The sequence below is a fragment of the Molothrus aeneus genome, chromosome 13 (assembly GCF_037042795.1).
Source record: "Molothrus aeneus isolate 106 chromosome 13, BPBGC_Maene_1.0, whole genome shotgun sequence".
Lineage (NCBI taxonomy): Eukaryota > Metazoa > Chordata > Aves > Passeriformes > Icteridae > Molothrus > Molothrus aeneus.
This window is the reverse complement of record NC_089658.1, coordinates 8,814,220-8,835,600: the sequence shown is the minus strand read 5'-3', so window position 1 is coordinate 8,835,600 and position 21,381 is coordinate 8,814,220. Positions and strand designations below refer to the sequence as shown.

Sequence of the window (21,381 nt, the reverse complement as noted above, 5' to 3'; positions counted from 1 at the left end):
AGGGCTGAAAACTTTAGAGATTGACATGAAATCACTAGGGATGTTAGAAAAAAATACATGCACTTCCAACAATATTTCAGCCAGCCAACATTTTCTGTCAAAATAGCTGAAGAATTCCAGCTTATATGAATGCTAGAGGCAGTCTGTAACTTGTGATTTTCCCTGTTCTTAACTGCATAAGTAGATAAAGTTGTAGTATTTGTCCAGTCTTAAGTCTCATTAGGTGCAGAGTGGGTATTGTTCTTCAGACAACCTATTAAAAATAAATGTGATGAGGGGAGTGCTCCCTCTCTGGGTGCAGAACTGGAGCAGTGTGCCAGCACAGGTGGAATTGTGCTGGTGTACACCAGAGGATTTAGCTTATTTTAAAGATAAGCAAACCTTTTCAGAGGCTGATTCTCTGCCTAGGGCCAGAGGGTATAGGAAAGACCACAAATTATTTTTGATTCAGGGGTTATATTTTTCTATGACTTCAGTGCAAATTTCAGCCATGCTGTGACTCATCTTTGGGATATTATTCAATATAGCTATTAAACATTAGATTGCATGAACAGGGTCACCTTAGAACTGGCAAAAATTAAGGGCATATTTGGAAAGATATGAGGAAGGGGGGAAATCAATATTTTTTAATTCAATTTCCCAGTAAGGTCTGCTCATTTAACTCAGAACATACCCTATAAAATGACAAAGCTATTTACATTAGAAAGTTTAAGCAGCGCTTGGCTGCGAAATCCCTGGCTGCTAAGGAAGTGTGTTTTCATTAGTTTCAACTGGCTTTGGGTTTAAAAAAAGTAACAAATAGTGCTGAAAATCAGCAAGGTGCCAAGGCTGGCAACAGGGAGTCCCCTGAGCCTGCAGCCATTCCAATCAGGGTACTGCTGAAAAGCTCTGTTCTCAGAGCTGTTCTCTGGCAATGCAGAGCAAAACCTCTTTTCATTCACTCCTTCCCACTTCAGTGCCTTAGTCAGGACTCACTGAGGAGAAAAGGCTCCTTATGGCAGCTGTTCAAGGGATAAGGATTTTATATTTCTGTGTGGGGGTGGCTTTGCTGGTGTGCCCAACCCCTCACAGACTGTCATAGCACCTCAAAAGGTCCGCTCGCACAAAAAGGTTCACACTACACTCGCACAAAAAAGCCCACATAGGATCTCTTTGTTCCACTTAGAGTGTTCAGTTCATTTCTGCACATCTCAGTTAGGGAAAGCAGCCCCAGCAGCTTCACTCTCTGGAGCTCATTCATGGGAGTAAAGCTGCAATGTGACGCTGCAAACTCTGCAAGGAATCAGAGGAAACTTTTTGCATGGAATCTTTTAAAGGTCCCACGTAAACCTTTGAAGATGAAAGTCCATTTTCCTTGTTTGACAAAGAGAGATTGTACAAGCAGGACTGGAGGAACAGAGTGTGATTATAGTTGCCCATATTTAACCAAAATACAGTAATCAGCCTACGTGATTAAAATGACAACCAAGAAATGGCATAGAACTAAGAGTTTCAGAGATCTTACAAATCATTAGAGTTTGGTGGAATTAGCCTATTATATTTCAAAACTTTAAAGCATCCACTGCACACATTTCTCCATTCCAGTCCCTGAAGCTATTTTTTTCCTTTACTGCTTTACTGACCTATGCCTGTGGTCTCTTCACTTCTGAAGCAAAGACAATGCCATTAAAAGTCACTCCTAAATGTAGCCATTGACATAAATAATTTATATCCCATAGTCCATATGATTTATATTATTTTGTGGTGAAGAAAAAAAAAAGAATGAGGAAAGAGCAGACACAGTAAGATTTCAGCTTGTTCTCTGAGAAGTTGTCTTAGTGAAAAATAAACATGACTAAAAGAAACCAGAAAATAGTCCTTCTCTTATTTGCTGATTCAGTCCCCAGTGGGGAGGGTGAGAGCCTGAGTATGAGACAGACATACTTTTTAAATTCAAGACATTAATTCAGACTGGAGCCACTGTGCAATGCAGGGTTATGCTCTGGTAGCTGTGGGAAATCAGAACAATAACATCAAATGTCTTGTACCAAAATGCATTCTGAGAAAGGTGGTGAAGTGCACCCAAAATTTAATGGTTGACTGGGATATGTCTGCTTTAAATAGTGAGTTGCCTCTAAGAGAATTAGGAAAGAGGACCTGCTGGAGATTAAATCAGAATTGGATGAGAAGTGGTTGAGTCAAACCTAAGTACATCATGGAAAAAGAAAGCTCTGTGTCATCATATGTGACATCAGAATTTTACCTGGCCACTTTAGGCCATTATCAGTAAAGACTTTCTTTCATGAAATTCTGAATATAGCAAAATAATTCTTATCTATGTAAAAGGAAGTAGAATGGAGTCCCAAATCTTATTCATATGTGACCTTTGGGATGTCCAGCTATTTCAGAGGCAGATCCCCATACAGCAAGTGCTCCTCCACAAGGCAGTATTTTCTTAACCTTTGTGAAGAAAAAAAGGCAAGTAATTTCTTTAAACATTTTGTTTTCTGTAGCTTATCTGAGCAGCAGATTTTCCTTACTACAACATCTTGGCCATATATTTCAATTTTGTAAATTTTTCCTTGGAAAGAAAATGAAGGAAAAAAGCTGCCTTCAAATGCATATAGTTTCATTGATTGTAACGTAAAGAACTTTTATGGGTAAATGTAAAATAAGAAAGCAATTAAATTATATTAGAAGAAGCCATTACAGGACTGCCCAAACTAAGACATCCAAGTGTAGAATATAGAATATTGAAATATGCTACATTCTTTTTATAGTGTTGGACCAAGTTTTATTCTGGAACAAAGCAGATTGCTGTACAATCGTCAAGCATCTCTAGAATGTTACAAACCATACCCATCAGATTGTTAATAAGATTTATCAGGTTCCATTTGACCAGTTTCCAAAGCAGTATCATTATTATAACCATCTTGATTAAGAAACTCAGAGCTGCCCTGAATAAACTGTGGCATATCATCACATTTACAGACTTGTGTTCAGAGCGTTAATGGTCTCACTTAACCAAAATCACTGGATACAAGTCCCTCTTCAGCTGCTGTCTTAGGATGGATCCTTTGTGTGAGTTCCAAGAAGAAATTGCATCAGCCAGCCACAAGCATGAACATGGGACCAGAGCACACACAGTGACAGCTGACTTTCTTATTTTTACCCCACTCTTTCCATTTGTCAGAAATCTTGCAATCTCCAACATGCTGCTTGGATTTATAGGCTATCTCTCATTAGATAAGAGACAGAGTTATGGTACCCGGAGTTTTACTTTTTTGATAAAAGCTTTCCACAAGCAATTTGGTGTATATTAAAGTCAAATAAATGCCCACTGAAGCAACATTACACTCCCACCACTGGGCTGGACTTAATGAGAGCTCACACACTGGGGAGCCCATTTGCCATGAGAAAATGCAATTTTATCACAGACGTATTTTGCATTGGTTGTTAAGTTAAAGCTTCTGTGTGTGCTTTCTCTGTAAGCATGAGAGTATTTGGGGAAAAAATACTGAAAAGTGGCAAAGCACCTTCTGGCTTTATGCTTGGAGGAAGGACAGACAGCTGACTGATGGGGAGGTGCTGCTCCTGAAACAAACCTTGTGAGCCCTTTGGGCAGGGAGGGAGCAACGCTGCCAGGAGCTGAGGAAATGCAGATGGGCAAAGGCAGGCCTGAAGAGCTCCATGCCAAGGGCACCTCAGCAACAGCATCAGGCCCAGAGGAAGAGAACAGATTGCTGCAAAAGAAATTATTTGAATAGACTTGGGTGGAGAAAAGGGGGAAAAAAACCTTAAAAAGAAAAGCAGGCCAGCTCTCTTTGGCAGCAGACCCAGCTCACTAAGGTGAGGGTTAAATTGCTGCTCAGTTATTTGCCAGGGGAAGCTTCAGCTATACTGAAGTGTAGGGCTTAACAGCATGAGACTAGGAGCTCAGATTAGCATTGGCTAAAAGGAAATAAGAATAAACAAAAGGGCTCCTCTGCCAGACCTTTCCTGTTGAATATGTAATGTGTAGTGTCTCCATGCAGAGGACTGCAAACATTCTCTCTTTTGGTTTAAAGCATCCTGGGAAACTTCATTAAATTAATAATGACTGGTAGTAAAAGTTAAACAATTATTTTAAAGTATCATTCAGCTTGATGATAGAGATTATTGAAGTGTTTCTGCCAGCAGTTTACTCCCTATGAGCAACACCTATATTCAGAGCTCAAACACTGGATTATCACTCTCTAGGCTTTTTGGTGCAAACCCATAGGAATCTTAAGATTATTGTTTATGAAATAATGGTAATAAATTACACATATATAGTCATTCCTTTGTAAGGCTCCTATCTCCATTTAAAAGCATAGAAATGTCTATTTAATCAAAAGCTCTCTGCTTTCTGCTCATTCCTTGTGTACTTAGATGTCAATGTCCCTGGGTTATGCTATGGCAATGGCTGGAGCACAAGCAGGAACTACAGATAGACCTTGTTGCAGGAAAATCCAAACCCTACAGAGGCAGGAGCATGGGACTCTTATTTCTCCAGCCAAGTGTTCGTGATGGGGGTTGCTGGACCCCCTCACTAAAGGAGCTGGGCCAGGTGTGAGAACTGGGCTCCAGGCAATCTGGCCCATCCCTGCCTGACAAAGTCCCCTCTGGGGATTGCCCATCTGCAGCAGAACATGCCAGAACTGCCCAAACCCCCCTTCATGAAAGGAATTAACACTTTCCTTTGTTGTATAAGAAGTTGAATGGGAAACATAGGATCGGGCAAAATTCAATTTTTTCCTACAGGACTGATGAGAGCGGAGCAAGAATTTGGATTTTGTCACATTTCTTCAGGCAGAAAGAGCACTGAGCCCAGTGTCCTTAGGCAGGACTAAGAAATGCAAGGAATTCTCTAGGAAAGAAGGATTTATCAAGTCCTACAAAGCAGCAAGAGGAAAGTAAGCACTATTTTCCCTCAGGTGGCTGCTGGTCTATGTGAGAAAGTTTCACAGGGTGCCCAGTCTTTGAATACCTTGTCAATTCCAGGAGAGATAACATGGCTCTAAACTCACCTTTGGAAACTTTCTAGGTCAGCCTCGAGGAGCTGCCTATGCTTAAAATGGCTGCAGAAGGAGAAGTAACAGGCCAGTGCCTCTGCTTCTTCAGCAGGTACCACAGACACTCTAAAATTCGTGTTTGAGATCAAGAAAGGGCTGCATTGACCAAAGTCCCTTCAGAAGTGTCAGTTGTTGGGTGGAATGAGTTCCTGCTGGTGATGCCAGCGTTCCCCAGGGCTGTGGGACTCTGCCATTCCATCACCAGCAACCAGAGGCAAAGGCAGCAGCTCTGCTGCAGCTGGAGCAGCCAGAGGATAGCAGCGTGTGGGCTGAGCTGCAGGGCTTTCTCTTAGCATCAGCCTGGGCCAGATGCAGCTCTTGGGGAGCCTCTCCAGAGGCCAATGTCACTGCTGCACTCAGAGGCTCCATTCTGCATGGCCCAGCTGGGTGCTCTCTGTACGTGTGGGCATCATCACAAATCAGTGCCTGTGTGCTCAGAGATGTCCCTGAATTGAAACCAGCAGGGATGGCACGTTCTGGTTATCTGTGTTTGTTGTTGAGGCTTGTCCTGTCAGGCTTTCCTGTAGGCAATGCAAAGGCAGTGAGTTTTGGCTTTTTCCGATGCAAATTCAGTCCTGACTCCTTGGCGCTGCAGTGTTATGTAATGAGGATACATGTGCATACATATATACATATATATATATATAAACCCCCACATAACACATTGCTGTTACTCACATGCCTCAGAATAAGCAGACCTTCTATGAACTGTCTTGACCCTTTCAGTACTTTTCCAGCATCTTTCCCATTTCTGCTTTCCTGAAATACAGAGTTGTACTCAGAGTGAACTTCAGCACCACGGGTGGTTACAGCCACTGCTGTTACAGTGTTATTAGAGACTGATGACAGCAAAAGCATCCCTGCTATCAGTAATTCCCTCCTGGCACGATGTACTTTGCAATATGTATACACACAATGAACAAGGTAAAAGCAAAAAACCAGATTATTTTCATTAGTGTTTATCCTCTGCAGGAGCTCTGACTGTCAGGTGTTGTTTGTGCTGCGTGGGTCAGTTACCTCACTGTGAAGATACTGATGCCATGCTTAGCACTTTACTTTAAACCCATAACAAGGAAACCATCACCAGTTGTCAGCTTTCTCCTCCTTTTTTTTTTCCCAGTATAAACTCAGGATTTTTTTCTTTCATTGGTGTAAGACACTAAGACACGATAAATTTAGCAGATAATAGCAGATAATAAGCAGATAATATTCATGCAGATTTTGAACCAAAGAGGAACAGAATTGACTGCAATTCTACCTTCCCAGGTTTTTGGTCCTTCCAAAGGAAATAATCTTTTGCTTGTACTGTAAGGCTCAGCTTTCATTAGCCTAGCCTAAGTTTCTCACAGTGGTCATTCCCTGTGGCAGGATTGCCAAGGACAAGTGCGGAGAATCCAGCAGGTGGTCTGGTTCATGTGGAGCACATAGATATATTAACCTGTGTCCTTTTTACCACAGGGCTGGAATTCATCACATATTCATTCCTGGTGTTTTGTGCATCTTGATCAGATGCTTGACCTGACACTGTAGACAAGCAGTGCAGAGCAGATCACACAAAGGATATATTAAAGTCCAAATCAGACTTCATTTTAAAGGAAAACAAGGTTATAGATCACATCTGAGGCATAAGGCAACGTGTTCCTACCAATAAATTCCCAATCAGATGCACAAAAACTTGTAAGGGATGCAGAGTGTGATGAATCCCAGCTGCATTGACCAGCATTAATTTTTCCTTTGTTCAGGAGTTTTCCATTTAGAATCTGGGTTGGCCATCTCCCCAGCAACTAATCCTTCTCTAGGGACAGGGGGAAGAATAAACAAAGAAAAGGAAAATAAAATTACTCAAGGATTCTACACAGCCTAATGTTCTGCAACTGTAAAAATGTCTTTCCTTTTCTTTTGAATGACCAGGCAAACAGTAAAGCGTTGTTCAAAATAAAAAGTAAATGGAGACTCTTCTAGTTTTGTTGTTCTCTTTGGGGAACAACACTAAACAGCAAACTCTTCTTCTAAGTAGTCACATCTTCTGTCCTTTCAGTTTCAGCTTTGCTGTTGTTAACAAATTCTTTTCTAGCACCCTCGGACAGGAAACAAGGCATTGCTTTCACCCTGCATTGAGGATATTGGCATGTTGAGGTCAGATTTGCTTGTGAAGGTGTGCAGAGCTCCAGTGCTCATATGTGGGCAGCTGTTTCAGTATAGCACAGACTTAAGCTCCTCTCTGTTGAAGAAGGGGGAAAATGCCTAAACTACAAGGAAAAGGAATTTACTCATTTGCTTGTCAGCAAGGAGAAGACAGTGACATTTAAGAATAAATTTTCTCTTTTAAACTTGTAACACCACGAGTTCATTTATAACTACATCACTGAACTAGCTCACTGTAGGAGGATTCTGCAATATCAGTCTTGGTGGTTATAATCAAACAGCAAGCAGGGTTTGTTTCAGCAAGGCCACAGTGAGATTGTCTGTTAGAAATCTGTAAGGAAATTGTTAAAGAAAACCCAAAAACTTCAAAAGAGTTAAAAGAAACCAGAGCAGGCATCATTCAGAAACTGATATTATCAGCAGCTCTTGCTCAGAAAGGAAGGGTACCCTTAGGTCTTTTATGAACTTGCATAAGCAACATTCCCATCTGGTATTGTGCTGGGCTCAAAAAGCTGCAGCACAGTCAACAATTAATTGGGGCTGGATGGAACAAAACTGCTTCAAGCAGCAGTGAAACCCTCACTGCCACGCTGGAGCTCAGGTCTGCACCTGAAAGCTGCTGTGGGAGCAACAGTTCAACACCTGGCTCAGAAATGCTGCTGCTGTCCCAGGCTGCAGTGGGACACAGGCCTGGGGCACAGGGAGCAGGGGGTGCTCTGGGAGGCATGAGGAGTGGGAGCCACAAATTAATCCCAAGCATCTTCTTTACCCCAAAAGACTTCACAATTTGCATCAACTCTTCCAGATCTGTTTAAGTCCTTTTTTGCCTCATGCACATTTCTCAGAATAGGAGCTAAAATTTTGGACTGCAGTCAGTGATAAATTAGATGCCTTTACAACTCCAGGCCTTTGCATTCATGGAGGGAGTGAAAACTGTTATAAATACAGAGACAAGTGCACCCACATACCTTGTAAGTAATGATTCTGTGACACAGACAATATCACTAAGGGGAGGGTTCAGAAAGCTATTCCTTTAGTAATAGACACACACATCTACAGAGCCTCTTCCAGCAGCAGTTTTGGGCTGGGGTTTTGAGTGGGATTTTCTGTTTGGTTAAGGGGCTGTGTTTATTGAGGGGGAGGGTTGGGGTTTGGGTTTGTTTGGGTTTTTTTTGTTTAATATGTTAAGGAACATGAGTCCATCATGGGATAAACCTCACTTGAAGCTCCCTTATGCCCATACCAGGCTCTCCTGTTGGAGCAGGTTTGACATGCTTGGTTTGCTAAGTGACACTCACATCAGTCCTGCCCTCCCAGCTGTAAGATAGCCACAGCTGTGCCTCTCTGTGCACTGTCAAACAGCAGCTCCAAATGGGAGCCCTTATCTCCCAGAGCTGTGAGCACTGATCAGCAGCTTCAAAATATTTCTTTTTAAATTGACTCTCCCAAAACACATACACAGAGAATAAAAATTAGACAATAAATAGCCTATGCAAAAGGTTAAGGAAACCTTCTTCCCTTAATAGTTTTAAACATGTTGTGATCAGTCTACAGTGTCTGCTCCTGACTTAGGAAAGTGAACTGCTGTCAGACATTTCTTGCCATTATTGTCCTCTTCACCTTCCCCTCATTTGACTTTGTTCTCTGGTATAAACAGAGTTTGGAAGCATGGCTGGAATTAAATGTGGAAATTAACAGTTCCTCTGGCCTTTTTATTCAGGGACCAACAGTATGTTTTTCCAGCTGCACCTGATATCTGGCATTGGTTTATTCCCCTTCCATCCATCACCTTAATTCAAAGCCAAGTGGTCAAGCAACCAAATACCAAATTAGGAAAACAACAGCACACAGTGTCCCTAAAAAAGTATCTCCCTCTTTTGCCAGACACACAGATGCCATCAGCTCACATCAAGCTCCAACAGCCTGTCTTTCCCCTGCCCTCCCCTTGGCCTCTTGCCATTCCCACACACCCTGTCAGGTGTTACCCAGCCCAGCCAGCTCCCACTGGCTCAGTGCTTGAAGCACTGCAAGCAGAGAAGACACAGTGCTGTTGCCAGGGGTTTTTCCTGTTTTTAAAACCCAAGACAAGAACCACAGAAGCAGAGAGAATTACAGTTGTGCCTCTCACACCCCAAGCAGCGTGTCTGGGACAGCTCTGCAGGGATGGATGCAGCTGCTGCCCCATCCTCTCCCTCTGGACATGGCAGGGCTCAGCTCACACAGCCACTTGGTCAGCAGCAGCTGGACACCTGCTGCAGCTGCATCCTGGCGTGGGTTCTTTGGAGTTTATTCACCTTGACCTGGTTTGGCAGAAATGCTTCCCCCTTCCCACGTTCTTTCAGCCTACAGAGAAATGCCATCTCAGTTTCACAGCATCTTCAGACCAGCTACCCTTGGGGTCTCAAGTGCTTGCTTTCTCATGGAATTTTGTACATCCCTAGAGCACAGACGTGGTTATTTTTCATGCCATTCTTAATATATTAGAGTCAAAAATAGAATTATTCTATGTAAAAGGCAAGGGCGTTTTATCTCCGGAGAAAGAGCAGTGTAGTGCAACAGCAAGCAATTTGAAGGCACAAAAATAAACCCTCAACATTTTCTTCCTGAGAGGATGAGAAATGGGTGGGGGAAAAAATAGCAGTTGGTGAAGCAGTCCCCAGTAGCTTGTTTCATAGCTGCACTTTAACTATTTAAAGCACCCAGATTGCACAGAGGCCTTGTTTAATATTTAGAGCTGATATTGATGGGCCTTGCTTTACTAACAGCATATTATTTTGTTCCTACTGGGAACAACCAGCTCCTGCATGCTAAAGAGACTTCTTTGGAAGGAACAGAAAGCATTGGAGCTGCAGCAGCACGGGGAAATCTGACCCTCCCCTTAACCAGGAGTGGTGCCTGTGGTAACTGCCAAGCGCCAAGCCCACAAAAGCACAGATGCCTCCACAGGCTCCCTCTATCCCTCACTCTGCCAGAGGAGAGGATAAAAGAATACATGAACACCATGCACACCCTCATCAAGAATTCCAGTCATTCATGAAACTGGACTGAAAGCCCCCAAGACCTGTGCAAGTGTCACAATGTTCAAAGAGCTTTTCAAGTTTTTGTTCAGAACAAATCTTGTTTGGAACCACTGCAAGCAAGTTCTACAGATCATTGACAAAGAGAAGCTGCTACAACAATTGCATCTGGATAAAACAGGACAGCTGCAAGATCTTCAAAGTTTTCACATGGCTTTTAAGTCTCTGTGACAAACAACACTTTGGCAAGAAAATCCTTTCTTTCCTGGATAATTGTTACCTTAGTGTGGAAGAACATGATGGTTGAATCCTTTCAAAGAAGCCTACAAGCCTTCATTCCTTAACAAGATAATTGTTTATCATTCATTATGTGCCTGATATTCCCCAAGAGCCTCTGTCCCTTCTAAGCAATAAACAACCCCTTAGCATATATCAAAGAACTCATTACAATCCTGTTGTGAAAATTACATGGCCAGACATTAAAACAAGCATAATTTTCCTATAGAGATAATAATTATTTGACTAATTGGGTATTTTTGCCACACAGTCCCCATGATAGCTTCTTTTTCCCTGCTGTGTCTTCTAGAAAGGACAGTGTAATAAATGTGGTAATCATGGGAAAGGCAAAGGACATGAAACACAAAATGTTTCAGAGACTGGAGTTAAATTCTTCAATAGTTCCTGCCCAAGATTTCTGGAGAGCCTATATTGGGGAAAAAAAACTTCACAGACAGTTTGAAGGCCAAAAACTCCTGGCCAATTAAAGATGTCCCTGAGTGCCACCAAGGCATGGGCTGCTGGGGTTGGTGAGCTATCCATGCTTAAATAAGATCTGGCTGTAGTGTTTTGGGTATGCCACTATGCCTCTTTGGTCCAAAGAAGTCTTTTAGAGTAAAACTAGCATTTAAAAAACCCCACATTTATATAGCCATAAAGACTGTCTCAAAACTAGAACAGGATCAATAGGCCATTGCAAGGGGCAGTAACCAATCTTCCCCTGTCAAAACTCTGCTGTCAGTGGGGAACCATTTTGTCTGGCAGTGTCAGGCAGAGCTAAACAAACTTTTTCTGGGATAGGGGTGTTCACTCTTTGCACTGTATTTTGACATGAACATAAACTGACATCAAAAGACTTTAAACCTGTTTATAAAATACAGTGGTCAGTTTATCAAAACCTCTTTCAGGTGTATAGCAAAGCTTAGAAACCCAAACACCCTGGTATTTCACTCTCACTCCTGGCAGACAGACTTAACTCCTGAGCTGTTCACTTGGGAGCAAAGCCTTGCTCACACCCTGGGTGTGCCCCAGGTGCTGTCCGAGCTCTGCATCACTCACTGCCAGCTGTGCCTGCTGCCTTGGCAGAGCTGCTAAATACAAGGTGCAAAGCTGAAAATGAACTCTTGAAAGTCACCCTACAAAGACACCATTCCCTGAGCCACAGCCTGGTTTAGGCTTTGGTTCTGGTTTATGTTATCAGGTTAATAAAATTAAAAGCTTTAGTGGCCACTTTCAGAGAGGTGTGTGCTGCTTGCATGTGCCCAGCTGGAGCAGGGCTGGTCTTGCTGCCTGGTCCAGCCCACTGGTTTGTGGGACCCAGGGGCAGAGATGATGCTCAGTGAGCCCCTTGGCAGGGAGGGGTTTCCTCTTGCACAGGCTGGATGTGAGTTTGCAGGATATGACCAAGCACAATGTCTCATTTGTAATGTCAAACAGCAGCCAGACAAAATCCCAGCCTGGTATCAGCCCTGCCATGTATTCCAGGGAGTGCCTGGGAGGGTTTCCACCCTGTGAGCCAGGCTCAGCTCTGGGACAGCGCTGTCATCCACACACCACCTGCCAGCTACTGCTCCCAGAGCCAGGAGAGCAGCACAGCAGCGCAGTTCAGTTCCCAGCCACCTACCAGGGGCAGCAGGAGCAAAACTCAGCCAGACCCTTTTTTGGCAACTCCATCAGAGCTGATGGAAACTGCAGCTGAGCTCCTCTCCCCTGGACAGGCTCCTTGCATTACCCAGAGGACAGCAGTCTATCCACTCACTCTCACTGCTCTTCTTCTCTTTACAGAAGGGGCACCCCAGCCTTCCACCACCTCCTCCAGGTATTGAAAGGCAACTCCAGTATGTAGCAACAATAGAGAACTAGAAAAGTAAATGCCAGATACAAACCAGCAGCAGAAATAAGACTGTCCATTGGAATCCCCAGGTTCCCAGACAAAAGGCTGTTTTTGTGGCATACTACTGCTCATCTAAAGCACTGAAAGGAAAAATGGTCTTTTTTTCCATTCAGTCATATTTCCTCTGCACAGGGTTGTTGCTGCCCTTTCCAGCATGTCCAAGTTCTGCTTGCAGACATTTGGGCACTGGTACATTCTCCCAGGATCATATAATTATCAGTCTGTAATCTCCTGTTCCACTGCGGATATGAGCAACCCTTTGATGCTCACAGTAACAATTTGGAAGTGTTAAAGTTTGAGCACTGGGCCCCTGGTGCTTACACGTGTTTAAATTGGCCCTCCCTGAAAGCTGATGTATTCCATCTGCTCTATTGGATTTCTTGGCTTAAAGTTACTGGAAACACTGAATGTTTCTTCTGCAGTGATCCTGTGGCTGTCCAAGAGCAATACACACACTCAGAGCTCGTGCCTGGGCTGCTCAGGGCTAAAACACTTCACTGCAAGTGGCTTCAGTGGACTTTTTTTAGAGTTACATTGAAATCCTAAGTCCTGCAGTTCACATTTCTAATCAATCCTATAACATGCAAGTAAGACTTGATGGATAAATAAAACACACACATTTGCAGCTCATTTCCTCTAACATTTTGCCTGAATGATGGAAATTAAGCATTTTTGTATTTATGTCAAGAAAAGGAGCCAGTACAGGAAAATCTTTAGGTTATAAAGAAACAGTAAATTATCAACATCAGCAGCAGCACTGGATTAACCATTCAGATATCCTATATATTGTATAACTGCAAGAGTTTTACAATCCAATTGCCTCATTGCCATTCCCAGACTCTCCAGGCTCAGGGGCAGGTATATCACTAAGTTAAAGTACACAGATGCATTCAAAGTGGGTCACACAAGTCATTAAAACAGCAAATTTCTACAACAACTTTCACAACCCAGCCACCTCACTCTGTGGCAGACTCTGAGAGTGTGCCTGGCCCTTGGCTTGGTCCATCTCCCACAAGCCTGAGCAAATGCTAGCAGCTGGAGGGATGCCCACCTTTCCAGCAGCACTGCTGACTCTTTGAGGCCTGTCTTTTGCTGCAGAAGCTGCATTTTAAAAGTGAAGATTCAGGAGTATTAAAAATATTTCAGCCTCTTCATCATCTTTACTTTCTTATGCATTTCTATCTTGTTCAGTTAAGATTCAGCCCTTTGCTTACTTCCAGTACAGCTGGAGCACAGATGCAGGGACCCTTTTCTGGTTCCCATCACCTCCCATTCCTGCCAAGCTGCAGGAACCCTCTTCAGACCTGCAGCCTCCTCATGATTTTAGCTCAGACCTGTAATTTAAAACAGCTCCACTCACCTCTCCAGGATGCTCTCAAGCCTACTCAGTAGCTCCACCACGTGCACTCCTTGGCTGGAAAACACAACCACCCTGACTGCTCTGAGCTGGGGTCACACCCAGTGTAGTGGGAAATCTGGCAAAGCTCCACGTGTGTCTCACTTTGGAGCAGGTGAAGCCAATGGCTGAGGTGAGTGATTGCCCAGGACAAGCTGCAGCAGGCACTGGCTAACAGCTCCCAGGGTCAGGTGAAATTCCAGCCAGCCTGCTGAAACAATTAAAAAGGCACTGGACAGCCTCCACAGAAACCCTTTGGATCAACTCCTCCTCTCCCCATTTTTGTGGTGAAGCCACACTCTCTCCAGAGTTCACTTCAACTCAGCTTTCAGCCATTAGCCAGGGGAGAAAATATCCTAGCTGCAAAATGGTATCATGGCTTTGACTAAGTGGCTAACTGGGGGGCAATGGATTCATTGTTCAGGAGGCTGCTTTCCATATCCTCATAATTGCTTCCAGCAAATGTTGACCATTCTCCCTCCTCACCATAGTGGAAGCATCTTCTGGTTGAGTGGATTTGCCGTGTTTTGTACAGAGCAGCTGAATGCAGATTTACATAAAAATAGTATTGCTGAGCATTTAGTTCTGACCATTTTGTACTTGGTACAGCCATCTGCAATCAAAATGTTTGGAGAATATTACAGATGTTCTTGTGTGTTAGTCTCAAAAACTCCTCAAATATAAAACTCCTACATCCGCTCTCTAGAGTTGCCAAACTTTTTCTGCACTTCTGTTATTAAGCAACTCTGTTATTAAGCAATCATGTTATTAAGTTTAGTGGATGTGAGACATCTTTGTCATGTTCAGCACTGCATGCCAGGAGCTGGGTGGTCACTGGTGGGGAGTGGTGTGCTGCCCTGACCATGGGACTGCCTGGGCACAGGGAGCCTCTCCCCATCCTCCTGCCCACAGCTGGGCACTCCCACCCCTCCATGGGCACCACAGCAGGGGAAACATGGCTGGAGAGCTGCACTTCCAGGAGGATGGAAGATTGCTGTAGGATCAATCCCACCACAAGGAGCTTTTTAAACAGCTTTTATCGTACACAGCTCTCTAGATGACAGAGAGAAGGTGAGAGCAGATCTGAAGCAGAACTGGCCCTTTCTTTAGTAAAAATTAAGATGTCAGATTTTCTATAATGGAAGCTAATCACTAGCCAACAAAGCAGTGTGCTTGGAGGGTGGTTTTTCATTTTTAGCCTTGATGAAATGTTCCTGAAAGCTAATAGCATCTATAATGGCGTTGCTGATTTGTTTTGCTGTATGAAAGAAAGCAGAAAATAGAATTGCTGTATGTAGGAGGTGAAGATGTATTTTGTGTAGTGAGCAATGTGCTGCAGTAAGAAAAGGCTGCCACGGTAAACATGCTGTCCCCACGAAAGCCTGAATGTGATCATGTGGCTAACCACTTGTGATCTTTGAAAGGCAAGGCGTCACCTGGGTGTCTGAGCACAGTGTGATTTTGGAGGCAGGAATCCAGACAATCAATCCAAGCAGCTTCTCTCCCTCTCCAGCAGATGCTGCTGCAAAGCTGTGCACACCCAGAATCAGAGCACAGCCCTTTGTGAGCAGCCCCCACGCCGCTGTCTGGATGCACGAGTGGGCTGATGGCTGCTGCCTGCCCTCTCCCCATCCCACACACATGGTGTGAGTGCAGCAGCAGGAGCTGGGCAGGGCAGGCCGTGCTGGGGCTCTGCTGGCAGCCCTGGGGCAGGTGGATGCTGCCCTTCACCTCCTCCAGAGCTTGGCAGCAGCTCCTGACACGGTGCAGGGACCGTGACAGCAGCTGCAGCTTCTGTATTCAACAGTGCACAACAATCTGTGTCCCACCAGGCTCTGCCTGTGCCCCCTGGAACCTGCTCTGCCTGGTACAGCTGAGTGGGATACAGCTCAAGGCAGCCCTGGTGGTGAAACCATTGCCAGCTCCTGCAGACTGTGCAGTACAGAGAGCAGCACAGGTCATGGAGGGAGCCAGGGGAAAGGAGCCTGCCCAAAGGATTTGGGGCTGCCTGGATCCTGAGGAATGGCATGGCTGGGGGGCTGCAGATGCCATGGAAGGATAGGATGGAGAGGTAGGAGCACAAAGTGGGGAGGGAGCCACAGCAGCAGTGCAATAATACGTTTCTTTATTTTACTTTTAGAAAGATGAGGAGGAGCTCCAGTCTCGTGCTATTAAACAGTAGATCCCACACTTGGGGCTCACTGTGGAAAAGCTTTCCAGCCTTAACATTGAGTAAAACTTGGCCTGATGGTTTCCAGCTGTGCTGTGCTTTTCACAGCCTGCACCTTTCACTGGGAGCTGTGGTATCATTGTCTGAGCTACCAAACCCAGGTGTGTCCTGGGAAAGAGACCCATGTTTGAAGGTCACACTGCCCAGTTTTGTGGATAACAGACAGAACTTTGGACACACAAACATATATCACACTTTATTTTCTGTGCCAGACAACTCTCCCTTCTGAAAAGTTCATTAGAGCTTTTATGTGTTAATTTAAAGTCCAGCTTTTTCTCAGAGATCACATAGGAGGGAGGGAAGCTGCATGTGTCTGTATTTAAGGTGCTGCTGGCTCTGCTGGTCCCAGACCCCCCCAGGGTGTGGGATGGGGATGGGAGGTTTCTTTCACCCCAACTGCTGGCTTTGCTTGGAGCACAGAATTGCAGCAGCTCTGCAGAGCTGTCCCTGCAGCAGGGCCAGGCACAAAGGATTCAGCTGGGCTCTCCCCTGGGCAAAGGGACACGAGGCTGAAGTATCATGAACTTCAGGAAAATTAATATCCTAAAAACCTACTGCAATTCTTTTCAGTTTTTGATCAAACCAGGTGTTCATCAACTACATCCACTTGATTAATAGCAAGCACTCACTACAGAAACAGACACTAATAATCTCCCATTTCAGTGTGTCAAATGCACATAATTACTCATCATGGATACTATTTAAATGCCCACGTACTGCTAAGTGAAAGAATGCTTTCATCCTGGTTTTATCATTTCTAAATTAAATCACAGTTTTTCCTATTTCCTCCAGACAGCAGCTCAGCCCCACAATTTTCTCTCCAAATGACAGGCAATTCTTTTAAGCACATTGAATTATTTTTTCCAGGTGGTGGTTCAGTTGAAATTAAATGTTACTCTTTAACAGCTGTGGCACACAAAGATGACAACTTTAATATTCCAGCCAACTTGAAAATCAGAATTAAAAAGAGGACTTTAAAGTCCAAGTGAGCACTGGCAGCCAGCACCCCTTTTCCTGGCATGAGGAAGGGGAATGTCACAGGGGAAGTGACTGCACTCCTGTGCTGAAGGCTGGAAAGGGCCTTGGAGCTCACCCCACCAGCTTAAAGACTCACTCTGGCCCCACAATCGAATAAGTACTGGAAGATTTGATTTTTATTGTCATTTTTAATCTCTTAGTGGTTTGATTTTCCAGCAGCTGGTGAAGGACACGGTTACCTCCATCCCCTGGGAGCAGCCAAGTGTCCTGGTGAGCAGAGCGAGGTCCCCAGCTGGCAGGGACACAGGGGCACCTCCCCTGCAGGAGCACAGACTGAGGGGAGATGAGAGGGAAAGGCAAGGAAGGTGTCTTGGCCCAAAGAGGCCACTCTGCCATCACTCAGGGCTCACTGGCTGTCCTCCCCAGGTACACACCCTCTTCAACACCTGGCTACAGTGGTAAAGTGCCCTTTGATCCAGCAGAGGCTCTGCTGCCCCAGTATTAACCTGGACAATTATTTCATAGCCATATTTCCTTTGCTTTGTCCACAGAGGATCGGTTAGAAGCCAACATTAATGTGAAGAACAGAGGAAGGTCAAATTAATCTCGACCAAGAATTACAGAAGTTCATGAGATAAAGCCCAGCAGTAGCCATGTGTTTGAGTGCTCTGCTGAGTGAAATGTGCAGATATGAGTAAAAGACAAAAAATACAAAATATTAGTTTGATAAATGTAGAGTAAATAGTTCAGATATTTTTGTCTGTCAGGAACTGCATACACTGAGGCACCAACATTTTATAAAAGTCATATTCTATAATTTTGCAAATTGATAACAAAAGGGCAAGGCATTGATACTACAGATTAAGGCAAAATAAATGCATTCTTGTGAATCTGCTTAGCCTTACCATGGAACAACAGTGCCTCCCAATGACCAGAGAGTAACTCTGAAGGTTCGTATATTACTTGTCACTATATCTTTTAGCTTGTCTCTGATACTTCATGTATTATTTCAACCACCACATCTCAGCAGATTTCTCTGCCAAGAAAGCTTTCATACTGAACTACAAAATTAAATTACTATCACAGAATCAGCATATATATCCCCTGCCAGAATATTCTGTTCTTTGTTTGCAAGCAAAATAAAGAGGCTGCAAGACCTGAAAGATGGGTGTGTGGAACCCCAAGGATACCTGGCAATCGTGTGTGGAGTGTTCCTGCAGTTGTGACTGTTCTGGTCACTGACACGTGCAAGATCTCAGTTAAGCATGCAGGTACTACTTTTCTAAACTGATTGCAAAAATAATTCACCAAATAAAATTAACATTTCCCCTGTTTTTCTTTCTCAAACCAGGTCCCGATTATTTCAGCTCCAAGAATCTTGCACTGCAAGCCCAGAAAAAGATCCTGAGTAAAATGGCAACCAAAACCATGGCTAACATGCTAATCGACGACACAAGCAGCGAAATCTTCGACGAGCTGTACAAAGTAACAAAGGAGCACACCAGGAACAAAAAGGAAGCCCATAAAATCATGAAAGACCTGATCAAAGTGGCCATAAAAATCGGGATCCTCTACCGAAACAACCAGTTCAACCAGGAAGAGCTGGAGATCGTGGACAAGTTCAGGAAGAAGCTGAACCAAACTGCCATGACCATCGTCAGCTTCTACGAGGTGGAGTACACCTTTGACAGGAACGTGCTGGCAGAACTGCTGAACGAGTGCAAGGAGCTCGTGCACGAACTCGTGGGGCGGCACCTGACGGCGCGGTCCCACGGGCGCATCAACCACGTCTTCAACCACTTTGCAGACGTGGAGTTCCTGTCTGCCCTCTACAGCCTGGATGGGGACTGCCGGCCCTACCTCAAAAAGATCTGCAACGGCATCAACAAACTGCTGGATGAGAAGGTTCTTTGAAACCGCGCTCGAAGGCAAGAAACCGACCAAAAACTTCTCTCTAGAACTGGCCACCCCTCCTAAGCCATGGTAGGCAAGCAAGCTTCCTTCCCATCAGTCTTACTACAATCCCCTGCAGGGCCCAGAAGGTGCTCACCAGGCTCGTGGTGAAGTGGAAAACTTAAATGAGAAAGCTGTCGATTTTAATGCTTTGTTCAGATAATTCAGTCTTTTTCAAGGAGCAGAGTGAACAAGGCTGCTGATATATATTGTTCAGACACAGATTGCTATTCACCATGATCTCGCTAGCTTTGTGTTCAAGGCTGAACATGTGAACAGAAAGTAAACTCAGATGCATGGCTATGTAAAAATAGACAGATGAAGGCAAGAGCAATACATGGAATTTACCCCCAAGGCCCTCAGTGCATATATTTTTATTATTTCCACGCTAACTGAAAAGGCTTTGACAGAAAGTAGGTCTGTAATGGATTAAGTTCACTCCTTTCAAAAGAATCAGGAATCAATATGAGAAAACATCTCTGATTTTACATGGTATATAAATCTAATAAGAGAGTAACAAATCATACAAGCAGGAGAAAATCTGAAGAACTGCTCTATGAAGCAACAGTTTCATCAGTTTAGTTCTATACCTGCTAACAACAGAGAGGAGGTTTCATTTTAATTTGAAAAGCAGCTCAGTGGTTCATACTCAAAGGCAGATAAAGGAGTCCAGCATTCCCCTGCTCTCAGGCCTTGTCTATTGGGTAACAGCAGGTGAGCTCAGACTGAAGGTTGTGCTGCTCTTACTGTTCTGCCTGGCAGAACAAAATACTCTTTGTGAAGATTTTGAAATTGCCCTTGTGAGGAGCAGCACACCTGAGACACCAACATTTACATCCCTGAACCTCAAAATATTCAACCTAGATAATACTCCTGGTTTAATGTACCCATGACATTTGTGCCTACAGTAAATCAGAGGTGGGATACAAAGGAACCCCATCCACTATTTGTGCAGTGCCTCCAAGTGTAGCATATCCACAGTTGTCAAAACAGAACAGCCTTAGTGACTCTGGTGAGTTCCTGGAGTGAGTTGTTGTTCAGAGTGTTTTTTGAAACAAGATATAGTGATGTCTTCAAACTGAAAACATTTTGCCAAGAAAGAGTGGGTTTTGTGCAGGCAGGGTTGGACACAGGGAGTGTGGGAGCAGAGCGGATGCTCTGGCTGCCACTTGCAGAACCTGGGTAGGTGGAGACTGATCCAGAGTGAAAAACACATGTTCAGAAATCTCCCCTCTCCTTGTCCTCTCCATCTTATCCTCCAGACTCATCTCTATCTCCTGACACTGCAGTGTCAGGAGCCCTCTCCTTTCAGCTGACACAGCGAGCAGACAGTGCCATCATCTGGGGGTAATACCTTCCATATCATGTATACTATAATAGAGAGATGCATGTATCTGAAAGTTGACAAGGACAAGAAAATATATTTGAAAGCCATTCCTCTCTAAGGGAAACTTACAGGTTGATCACTCATTACTTTAGGATAAGAAAAAAAACAAAAACATGTTTCTCATTAAAATAAATTCTTGAATACTATGGTATTAATAGAAAACCGTTCAAAATTCTTATTATCCTTCTGTCTTTTCTCACCCCAGAATAACTATATTTTATCTCTTGCAACAAGTTTTTACTGTCACACCTTTATACAGCTGAAAATACACACACCCAGGTCATATACTCACTTGGGTTGTCCTAGATGGATTTTTACCTGTTCCCAGGAGAACTCATCTGAAGCACAGTAAAAATGAAAGACATTGGCAGAACAGTTTTTGATGGTGTAAATTTCCCCCACATATTTCCTTTAACCATTAAAAGTAGATTTAGTTGCAATGAAGATGGACAACTCCTTTGCAACACAGAAATGAAACAGCAACATTTGGGGTTGCAAGTTCAGCCATTGCAGAGCCATATTTACATGCATCATGACCTGCATTTCTTCCAGGCATGTACTTGTCAACTGATGCTTTTGAACTGTATTTCTTGTATCCAATGCTCCTGTCCCAGTGCACATGTCAGATTTTGTGTGTTTCATTTGTGGCAAACAAATTTAAGTTCTTCTTTTAAGGCCAGAAAAAGATTATTCAACATTCAAGATGTCTAAAGGAAAGGGATATCCTGTATTTGTGACTTTTTGTGTGTTTCAAGTATCAATATTCAGATTCTGGTATTTTAAACACACCAGCTGAACATCTGTTGTTTTATTTAAAAATAATCTGAGTAGCCTTAAGGAAAGATATGTTTTCAAGTATTTCTCATACTTGCATATCCTCTATATTCATTGTTTACTTTTGTACTTGTAGCTTGGTATGTAAAAACATTGCTAAAATATGGGCAATGTTCAGGTCACCTTAAATATATTATGTATTATCACATTTGTGGATTAAAAATGTGTGATTACTGCCCTTTTTGTTTCCTTTCGATTT

The 21,381-nt window shown here is 43.7% G+C and overlaps 1 protein-coding gene across 1 annotated transcript in view; it reads left to right on the top strand.

Annotated features, from left to right (window-relative positions):
- TNFAIP8L3 (TNF alpha induced protein 8 like 3) overlaps positions 1-21,360 on the top strand; it is a 44,627-nt gene extending 23,267 nt beyond the window's left edge. Inside the window, exon 2 of the mRNA XM_066558938.1 lies at positions 18,360-21,360. Within this exon, the coding sequence (XP_066415035.1) occupies positions 18,360-18,922 (563 nt within the window). The 3' untranslated portion in view covers positions 18,923-21,360. The remainder of the gene's footprint in view (positions 1-18,359) is intronic.
- Positions 21,361-21,381: the final 21 nt, after the last annotated feature.